The sequence below is a fragment of the Paralichthys olivaceus genome, chromosome 16 (genome assembly GCF_024713975.1).
Source record: "Paralichthys olivaceus isolate ysfri-2021 chromosome 16, ASM2471397v2, whole genome shotgun sequence".
In the NCBI taxonomy this organism is placed as follows: domain Eukaryota; kingdom Metazoa; phylum Chordata; class Actinopteri; order Pleuronectiformes; family Paralichthyidae; genus Paralichthys; species Paralichthys olivaceus.
This window is the reverse complement of record NC_091108.1, coordinates 22,117,165-22,128,089: the sequence shown is the minus strand read 5'-3', so window position 1 is coordinate 22,128,089 and position 10,925 is coordinate 22,117,165. Positions and strand designations below refer to the sequence as shown.

General features: G+C 45.9%; 1 protein-coding gene across 3 annotated transcripts in view; it reads left to right on the top strand.

Moving 5' to 3' along the window:
- Positions 1–419: 419 nt before the first annotated feature.
- paxip1 (PAX interacting (with transcription-activation domain) protein 1) overlaps positions 420–10,925 on the top strand; it is a 29,917-nt gene continuing 19,411 nt past the window's right edge. For all 3 annotated transcript variants that reach the window (XM_020112134.2, XM_069511110.1, XM_069511109.1), the window contains exons 1-5: positions 420–635; positions 2,073–2,207; positions 4,080–4,123; positions 4,240–4,303; positions 5,156–5,266. In XM_020112134.2, coding sequence (XP_019967693.2) covers positions 555–635; positions 2,073–2,207; positions 4,080–4,123; positions 4,240–4,303; positions 5,156–5,266 — 435 coding nt within the window. In that variant the 5' untranslated portion in view covers positions 420–554. The remainder of the gene's footprint in view (positions 636–2,072; positions 2,208–4,079; positions 4,124–4,239; positions 4,304–5,155; positions 5,267–10,925) is intronic.

Below are 10,925 nucleotides of genomic sequence, written 5' to 3'. Positions count from 1 at the left end.
GACACCACTTGTTTTCAAATCACTGATGTTAATATCAGGTCTGAACAGGGCAACCGTGCTCTTCAATGGAACGTGTTGACGTGAAATACCATTAACAAAACAATTCAATTACGAAATATTTAAACGAATGATTAAATAACCTAACTTTCTAATCGGATGTGATGATCTGGTGGACATGTCTAGACAAAAATAACAACTCTCATGTCACAGGTGATTACATGTTTCTTAGAGAAATTAGTGGTGTATTTTCGCTCTTGTTAAAACAGTACTCTGGCCAAAACCGTGGAACATATTGTCACATTAGACGATACAATGTGTCAGAGAGATAAAAATCACCGAAACAATCGAATAGACAATAGTAACAAACACACGACACCCCCACCGGCTTGGATGATGCTGTAGTCCGAGGCGTGCGTAACGGTTTGGCGCTGGCGCGCTGCGGAGTGGCGGATATACGGTTTGCTCAGGAGCGGCTGCTGTAGCACCGACGATCTCCTATTCTGAGCCTTGGACTGCGTTTCATTGACTGTCTCTGGAGACGTGCATGGACAGCCATGTCTCAAGAAGAGTATACGACCCTTGATGAACTTTTCAGAGATGTCAAATTCTACCTGGTGGGGGACATTGACCAGAAGGTGAGCCTCAGGAAGTTAGCTTCTTCTTGCTATGTAGCATGCTAACTAGCTTGAACCATTCAGTGTGAATGAAAACTGGCAGGAGAAGCTAACTAGCTAGCTAAATGACTGCCAATGCTTTACCAGGAAAAGTGAGCTGACATAGAAGCACAGAAGCGTTCTTTGCGTTATGCCTCGTACAGTTGTGTGGTGCTTCGGGACTAGATATCTTTTACAGAAGCTACTGAGCGCTGCACTTTAGCCTAAGCACAGCTGTTTATCTGGCTGCTCAGAGGCTGCGGTTTATCTCCCTGTGTTCGTTTAAAAAAGGCGTGTAAGTGTTCTTTCATGCTGCCGTTGTCCTAGCGCTGTTATTGCTAACCTGATAATGCGAAGCGCTTTCAACAGCTTCTATAAATATAAATATCGATCAGACACGGTCAGACTGCAGCAACCTGTCAGTGTCCACATCCTGCTGAATAGTGAGCCCCACAATGCGCATGTGTGAAAGCGTTGATACTAGAAACCCTTGGCACAGAACTGTTCTTCCTGCCAAATAGTGACTTCTATTTTTTTTTTACTACTACATTCTAATATGAACTATTATTACAACGTTATGTTCAACAGATATGCCAACTTTAATGAAATCAGTCTGACAAAACCTTCAACAAACAAGGCGTATGCTGCATGATTATAAGCCATACTGAAAGAGTGGAGGATATTTGAAGCATGTCAGGTTGTGATAAATCAGTTGCCACACATAAGACAGACATATAAAAATTGTCAGTTTTTAGGACTGTACTCCATAGTGAGCTTTCACAGACATGTTTATATGTTGCAGCCTGTGAAGTCTGAAGGTAATGTCTTTGTAACAGTGCATACATTTGATTGAGTTAGTTTGGTTTCACAATTGCAATTAAGGGAACGGACTAAAGACTTGTATACTATACGTACGTCCTGGTATCATCGCCTACGTGGGCTGTATCTACCTAAACTTGATGATGATTGGCTTCTAGATGTGTTATCAGTTCAGCAAATGAATAGTAAAGAAAAGCATAGTCTTTCCGTTTGAATGGAGGAAATGAATGAACCAGTTCACTTTTTGCCAGTGCGATATCCTTTATTGTGTTACTTTCAGCAAAATGAACACTCTTGTTGTTCAAACATCGGCGGAGTTGAAAACTGCAGCAATAATGCGAGCCGCTTCCACTTCCACTATTGTTTAAAGGCATAGTTCATCCATACATTTAAATTCACTCATTTTCTACTCACTACTATGTGGACGGAGGGGTGACTGAAGTGTTTGAGTCCACAAAAAATGTTCAGGGGTAAATAGTGTTGCAGCCAGATCACATACAATTGTAGTCAATGGTGACTGATTCTTCAAATGTAAAGAACAACAGAACAGCTGGATTGAAGTAGAATTTGACATAAATAAATAATCTGTTAATGTTTCAGGTTGTGCAGCTTCTAAAGGCAGGAAAAGGGAAGGAGGTGTCTTACAATGCCCTAGCCACTCACATCATTGCAGAGGATGGAGACAACCCAGAGGTGGGCGAGTCCAGAGAGGTCTTTGATCTGCCTGTTGTCAAGGTAAGGATGGTAGTACAGTAGCCCCCCGTTGAACATTGTTGGGCTTTGGCCCCTGTCAGAACTGATATGAACATGTCTCGGGCACTGTCATCACAATTATTTAATTTGCTTTTCCTATCAGTGCTATCAGTGCTCTTCCACCTCCTTTGTGCATGCGACAGCAAGGTTAAATAGTCAATGTTAATGTTTTAACCCGGTAAATCATATGTATTTCTTGTTGGACTTTAACTAGTTATACTGTGTCTGGAAGCATCAGAGACACAAGTTGAGCAAACGTTATAGGTCACCCAGCCCACAGCCCCTCCATGGCTCCCTGTGTCTGCCAAGCAGATTGGAGGAAAGACAAAGTTTCAACACATATTAGACATTTTTAAATGTGGCGAAATGTTGATAGAGGAGAACACACACATAATATTCTTTACTGCAGAAGACAACGTAAAATGTTCACAGACTAGGGATGTCACGATATGAAATTTCGGTGCCATGATTATTGTCAGAGGAAATATCACGGTTTCATGATTTTCTTCATGTCCTTATTATACTATTACTACCTAGTATAGGTAAATTAAACTCCTGGCTACATTTAAAATGGTTAATAGACAGAGAGGTGTGTGTTTGTTTGTGTGTGTGCGTGTGTGTGTGTCAGCCGCTGTCAGAAACCGAAAGAACACTAGGATTTCTCCTCTCCCTGTGAACTCCTCTGATGAAGTTGTTTGTCCAGCGTTGGTGGAAACAAGGCCGTTAAGTCAGTTCCCTCTTCTCAACTAACGTTTCAGTGGCTTGCGCACACAAAACGTGACCTGCAAGAGATTTCCCCCGAGACAGGGCACCATAGTTAGATTCATAGTTTTTACAATTCTTACGGTTATGAAATCGTGACGTAATGAAACAATGGATATCGTAAAATTGGTTAATTGCGACATCCCAATCACCCCCTTTGTATAGACTGTCACTTGCCCAATTAAACAAGAGGGAGAGAAGGAGTGCTGAAAACTAACACAAAGCAGTGAAACAAAAACACAAAATTTAATTCTCTGATTCAGTTATGTCCCAAAGCACAAATACAACCTGATGGAGTATGTGTGTGTCTGGTGCTGTTACTCTCCAGCAAGTTCTGGCACTATTATACAGAAGCTGTCTCTCTCTCGCTACAGTCTTAACTTTGATTTGTTTGAAATGAAGCCACAATATCAACACTGAGCATCACATAATCTATACTTTTAATGAGCTAAATCTTTCTTTAGAGCAGCTCATTCATCAGCCTTCCTGCTCACTCTTTTCCTGCTCTCTGGCGCGCACTGAAACATGGCAGCACACTCGGTTTGGTTTGTCGCAGTTGGCACAGCACGATTGATAGAGACACAGAGAGGAGCAGAAAATCACTGACAGAGCCACTAAAAAAGACTCCAAATTAACAGACTTAGTGGAGCTGTGCATGGCTCCCTGCGTCTGCCGAGGACTTGGAGGCACTGTGGCCGGGCTATGCGCCTTCTCCCTCGGGCTGTGGAGTTTTCCGTGGTAACCTGAGAACATGGGCACTGAAATGAAAAACAAGACATTGTGCGTCTTACATTCACTATTCATACAGCCAGTGTGGCCCAGGCGTTGGGGATCTCTGTTGTTATCATTTTTATTCAGGACTAATGATTACAAAACCCATAAGCTTGGCATTTTAAAAACTGTCTCCTATAGTGCAGTATGTTTTCATTCATCAACTAACTAATAAATTGGGATAACAATTGTCAAATAATATATTGTGGGAGGTAATGATTTTATTAATCTCATAAATGTTCAGTCATAAAACAACAGTGAATGAAGGTGCTTTGAACCAGTGTATCTTAGAGAAAAAATAACTTTCTTCCTGTTTTCCAGCCATCCTGGGTGACTCTCTCAGTCCGATGTGGAGACCTGTTACCGTATCCTTCCACCTTCAAATCCAAAATATTGCATATCTTAAAGGAACAATAAAAGTATTGGAATATGTCAAAATGTCCCAGTAAGTATTTCTTTTCCATAACCCTGGACACAACAGAGTAACTGGATTCTCCCCTGAATCAGAACAGATATTCTTTGGTGTGACAGCTTGTCTTCCCAGGGTAAGAGTGTGTTTGTTTGTGTTTTTTGGATAATATTTTCAGGTTTTTACTACATGTATCCTCTATGCAGTGGGTGGAATGAAAATTGAGCTGTTGGTCCGTAAGCCTTCAAATTCTAAATGACATCATGGTAATTTATGCTGAATGGCAGACGTTACCATACGCAGATGTGTACCCTATGTAAAAATGTAACTCTGGGTTGAGGCAGATCGATCACAAGAGCTGTGATTGGTCCACTTGGTAGCATTGCATTTCCGACAGACTCACTGCCATTGTTTAATTGAGTTGAAGGAACAAACACGGACAACATATTTATTTTCTTTGTTGCTATTCTTCAACATAAGCTCCAATAAGATCCACTTGTGGGTGATGGAGAGATTCTCAGCAAAAACACTATGTGATGTACATTTCACACGTTAACAGCAATGTCTTTTTTTAGTAACATTTGTATTGTTCTTTATGATATTTTTCCTTACTTTCATTTAGTATAGACTTGTTTACAATCCTCATTATGGATTTATAAACTTATGTCAATATACAGTAGAAATTGAATAAAAGTATAGTACCCATTGTATTCTAAAGACATGAAAATCAACCTAATTACTTCTTTAGAGAAATCTTTTTTATTTAAATGTCTTTATTCCCAGGTGTCCTTAAACCCACCATGGTTGCACCTGAAAGAATAAGGCTAAAACTGTCATTCTCACAATGAGACTATATGTACATTATGCATTGATGTAATGAAAATATCAACAAGAGTACAGTCAGATGTTTTGCTCCATATTAATGCCATGGTAAAATATTTCTTCAAGCTAAGAGAAATAAGGCTTGTATGTGCTTGTTTGTACACAGCTTCCAGATGATCTAAATGCCTTGTGGGCTTATGTTACCTTTTATGGAGGAGAATGTCAGCTAAACCTCAACAAGAAGGTCACCCACTTAGTGGTTAAGGAATCAAAAGGGGTAAGTGCATGATCTCTGTAATTTGTCTCATCATGGCAAGAAAAACTAAGTGAGCCCTTTGGAATTATCAGCATTTATGTATAAGTGTGTTTTAAAACAGTGTCTGATCCCATCTAAATAACAAAAATTAGACTTTCGGAGTAGCGCAATCAGAACACTGACCCAAACCCAATTCGTGCGCTGTGGAAAGACCTCACACCAGACGTCCTAAAAATATGACTTAGGTGAGGGAGTTCTGTAAGGAAATCTCCTGAACGTTGTGCAGGTCTGATCCACATTTAAAGGAAAGTGCTTGAGGTTTTTGCTGCAGAAGGAGGTTTGACCAGTTATCAAATCTAAGGGTTCACCTTATTTTTCCACCAACACTGTGATGGGTGTCTTCAGTAAAGATATATAAAATTATAATTGTATGTTATTAGCACATTGTGTTTGTGTATACTTATGACTTAGATGAAGACTGGAAGACATTTTATGACCAATTAATGCAGAAAGCCAGGTAATTCCAAAGTGTTCTCACATTTGTTCTTTCCACTGTATGTCTCCATTATCTGTGCTGCTGATCTGACATAAATTTACACAAATTCATGTGATTTTAAAAAAAAAAGGATTTTGTAGGTTGTGAGGTCATGAGAGGTCACGAAGAGCAGGTTAGGGGGTGGTGCATGGGAGATTGAAAAACTGACCCAATCACAAAGGTTCTCATGAATAAACGGAAGCTTTATTCATAGACTTGTCCTTCCTCTTAATCAAAAAACAACAAATAAACAAAAGCGTCCCAGGGGAGATATTGGGTTAAACCAAATCGTTTCAAAACAAACTTAACGTGAGGTGTTCGTGGTTCTTCTTCCTTCCTTCGGGTCGTAGGACTCTGAAGCCTTCACTGGGGTTTGGAGCTGGTTTTCCTGCAGGTTTCCGTGCTCCTTCCTGCCGTGTGCTCGCTCCTTCTCTCCTCTGGCAGCTCTTAAATTCTCCCTCAATTATCTGGCCTAACCACCTACACCTGGGTGAGGAGTGAGGCCTTCTGGGACCTGGAGTTGTTGCCTCAGCGGCCATCTTGGGGTGTGGGCGCTGCTCCTTAAAGGGGAAGTAGCACCCATCCACTACCTGGCCCCGTGTGATGCCACATATCCCTCTCCCCGGGCCTGACGTCCTCGGCAGGGTGAAGGAGGACCAGAAGGCATCTCGGCGGGACAGGGCATCCGCGTTTCCATGGCGCCGACCGGGTCTGTGAACCACAGAAAAGTTATATGGCTGGAGGCTTAGGAACCACCTAGTTACCCTGCTATTAGTCTCTTTGTTCTTCGCCATCCATTGTAATGGGGCATGATCGGTCACTAGAGTGAACCTCCTTCCCAGCAGGTAATATTTGAGCGTTTCCAGGGCCCATTTTATGGCTAAGCACTCTTTCTCCACGGTTGCGTAATTCTTCTCTCTAGGCAGCAGTTTTCGACTCAAATACAGGACTGGGTGTTCCTCACCTTCACTGATCTGGGCTAGCACCGCGCCCAAACCCACCTCCGAGGCATCTGCCTGGACCACAAACTCTCTGCTGAAGTCGGGGGCAGTGAGGACTGGTTTTGAACATAAAGCCCTCTTCAGGTCGCCAAACGCTTCTTCTGCTGCCGGGGTCCAGGTCACCATCCGGGAGTGTTTCTTCGTAGTCAGTTCTGTGAGAGGGGCCGCTACCAGCGCAAAGTCCGGGATGAATCGTCGGTAATAATTGGCTAGGCCCAAAAAGGATCTCACCTGCTTCTTAGTCATCGGCTTTGGCCAGTCCTGGATAGCCCGGAGTTTGGCTTCCTGGGGTTTGACAAGGCCCCTCCCGATGGTGTACCCCAAGTAGTTTGTCTCACTGAAAGCCAACTTGCATTTCTGGGGGTGCGCGGTCAAGCCTGCTTGTCGAAGGGACTCCAGGACCTTCTGCACCCGAGGTAAGTGACTTTCCCAGTCTGGGCTCTGAATGACAACATCATCAATGTAAGCAGATGCATACTCTTGGTGTGGCTTTAGTACCTGATCCATTAAGCGCTGGAAGGTGGCGGGTGCTCCAAACAGGCCAAACGGCATCATCCGGTACTGCCACAGGCCTCCCGGGGTGGCAAAGGCCGTCTTCTCCTTGGACCCTGCAGACAGGGGAACCTGCCAATATCCCTTCGTGAGATCAAGAGTGGTTAGGAATCGAGCCTTGCCCAGGCTTTCAATAAGCTCATCGACACGAGGCATAGGATAGGCATCGAACTCAGACACTTCATTCACTTTTCTGAAATCATTACAGAACCTTACGGTTTTGTCCGGCTTGTCGGCTAGGACGATGGGGCTTGACCAAGCACTTTTGGACTCTTCAATTACATTAAGGTCCAACATTTTCTTTACCTCTTCCGCAATCAACCTCTTGCGGGCCTCCGGCACCCGATACGGCCTTTGGTTCACTCTTTTTCCTGGCTGGGTGCGTATTTCATGCTCTACAAGGTGGGTGCAGCCTGGGAGGAATGAGAAAACATCCGGATTACCCTCCACCAACTCCTTTGCTTGTTGCAGTTGGTGAGGGGAGAGGTCGGGACCAAACTGAACCACGTCTCGGGCTGGTTCGGGGGACTCTCTGGGGGGAAGGCAAGTGAATAAGGTCTCTCGATCATGCCATTTTTTTAAAAGGTTAATATGGTAGATCTGCTCCCCTTTCCTCCTCCCTGGTTGCCGTACCTTGTAATTGACCTCCCCAACTTTTTCAATCACCTCGTAGGGTCCCTGCCACGTAGCCAAGAACTTACACTCCACTGTGGGGACCAGAACTAGGACTCTGTCACCTGGTTGGAATTCTCTGGGTTGGGCTGGTCGGTTATAGGCGGCACTCTGATCTCTCTGGGCTTTTTCCATGTGTTCTTTCACAATGGGGACCACCGCTGCCATCCGATCTCGCATAGCCCCCACGTGTTCGATCATGGTCCGGTGGGGACAGGGTTGCTCCTCCCAAGTCTCCTTGGCGATGTCTAAAAGACCCCGGGGTTTGTGAGAGTACAAGAGGTCAAAGGGTGAGAAACCAGTGGAAGACTGAGGAACTTCTCTTACTGCAAACAGAAGGTATGGGAGAAGCTGGTCCCAATTTCTCCCATCTTTGTCGATGGCCTTCCTCAGCATGGCTTTGAGAGTCTTGTTAAACCTCTCCACTAACCCGTCCGTCTGGGGGTGGTACACCGAGGTTCTCACCTGTTTTACTTTTAACAGAGAACACAACTCCTTGGTGACCCTGGACATAAAGGGGGTCCCTTGGTCCGTAAGGATCTCTTTTGGTATCCCTACGCGGCTGCTGAAGAGGAACAGTTCTTTGGCTATTTGTTGGGCATTCGCCTTTCTTAAGGGGACAGCTTCTGGGTATCGGGTGGCATAGTCTACTATGACCAAGATGTACTGATGTCCCCGCGCACTCTTTGGGAGGGGACCCACAATGTCCATCCCCACCCTTTCGAACGGAGTTTCTATGATGGGCAAAGGGATAAGGGGGTTCCGGTACTGCTGTTTGGGGGCTGTGATCTGGCAATCTGGGCAACTGCGGCAGTAGTTTTCTACCTGTTTGTGAACTCCTGGCCAAAAAAATCGTTGTAATATTCGTTCCTTGGTTTTCTCTACCCCCAAGTGAGCTCCTAGCAGGTGGGTTTGAGCTAACTGCAGCACCGTTGAGCGATGAGGTTGGGGAACGAGGAGTTGCTCTCTGACTTTCTCATTTGCTTTCACTACCTGATATAAGAGGCCATTTTTTACTGCAAAGTGGGGGTATGTGGGAGCTAACCTGGTTCCCACCAACGTGCCCTCTAGGACCTGTACATTTCTTAAGGCATTACCAAGGGTGGGGTCCTGTAACTGAGCTGTTCCATACTGCCCTTTCAGACGTGGCTGTTCCAGGGAGTCAACCTCGTCCCCTCCACTTAGGCCCGGTTGATGCTCTGCGTCCTCCGTGTCCCCGGCTGTTGACTCCGCGCCACTAGAGTCTCCTGCCAAGGCTTGGACTATCCCTGGTGAGGGGGGGCTGGGTTCTGCAACATTACCACAAGATTTATTCCGTTCATTAATTTTTTGCTTACGTATTCGGGGTTCCCGTCTGAGCCTCGTCTGGGCTTCCCTCCACAGCATTTGGAAGGCCGGGCAGTCCCGGCCTATCAGGACGGGAACTGGAAGTGTCTTGATCACTCCCACCTCAAGAGCAAAGGTGCCCCTCGTGGTTGTCAGCTTTACCACCGTGGTGGGGTACACATGGGTGTCTCCATGGACACAAACCACTGGAACTGGGTCTCCGTGAGCAGGGGCCGATGCATCCAACACCGATTCGTGTATCAGGGTCCGGGCACTTCCCGAATCGAGCAAGGCTTCTACGTCACGTTGATTCACCATTACCGGGCAGGTTGGTCTGCGGTCTCCCCGCTCCCCCAGGAGGGCAGCAAAGTGGGCGTGTGGACTGTTAGCCGACTCTGCTGTGGGCATGGGCTCATCGGGCTTTTCGCACTGCCAGGAGATGTGGCCCACTTCGCCACAGCGATAGCACTGGCGTGCCTCGGGGTTCAGGAATCCTCGTGGCTGCCGAGGTGCATTAAAGGGTCTATGGGGTGGGCCTGAGTGAGGGCTGGCTGGCGTAGTACCTTTGGGGTGAGGCCCACTTGGTCGGGCGGGGGCCGAAGCGATAGGCTCTTTACGAGTGGGGCGGAGCATGTCTGAGGCGGCCTGGAACTGCTCCACTGCTTCTACCAACTCAGCAGCCGTGGTTAATCTTTTGTGGCTGATTATTTTTTTCGCCTCATAAGGCAAAGCTCTTAGGTAGCGGTCCATCACCAGAGTATCTACTATGTCTGTGGGGCTGCTCCTGTCTGGTTCCAGCCACCTGTTCGTCACTCGTCTTAACTCATGCATTTGGGACCGGGGGTTGACTCCATTCTGGAAGGTCCAGTTATGGAACCGTTGAGCCATGCTAAATTTTGTCAACCCATGGCGGCTCAGTATCTCTCTCTTTAACTGGTCATAGTCTTGCTCAATACTGGCCTCTACATCTTGATAAGCTTTGAGGGTCTCACCCGATAGAAAAGGAGCCAGGAGTCCCACCCACTGTGTCTTTGGCCACTCCTCCCGAGTGGCTGTAGCTTCAAACGCATGAAGGTACGCTTCCACATCATCCGTCTCTCCTAGTTTCGGGAGGAAGTCAGCGACTTTGGGTTTTGACCTGGATAACTGCTCAAGCTCCTGCTCCTTCAGTTGGTTGGCCCTTATTTGCTGTTGCACCAAGGCGGCCCCGATTTCCTGCTGGGCCCTCTGGCTCTCCACCAGCATCTGCACCAGTTGCTCCATTTGGGTTGGGGGGGGGTCGTCTGTGTGAAGGTCTGCAAAAAACTGAGTCAAAGCTTCAATCTCTTCCGTCCCGCTCATCCGCACTTAAGCCCCTTGCCCGCATTCTCCACCATTTGTGAGGTCATGAGAGGTCACGAAGAGCAGGTTAGGGGGTGGTGCATGGGAGATTGAAAAACTGACCCAATCACAAAGGTTCTCATGAATAAACGGAAGCTTTATTCATAGACTTGTCCTTCCTCTTAATCAAAAAACAACAAATAAACAAAAGCGTCCCAGGGGAGATATTGGGTTAAACCAAATCGTTTCAAAACAAACTTAACGTGAGGTGTTC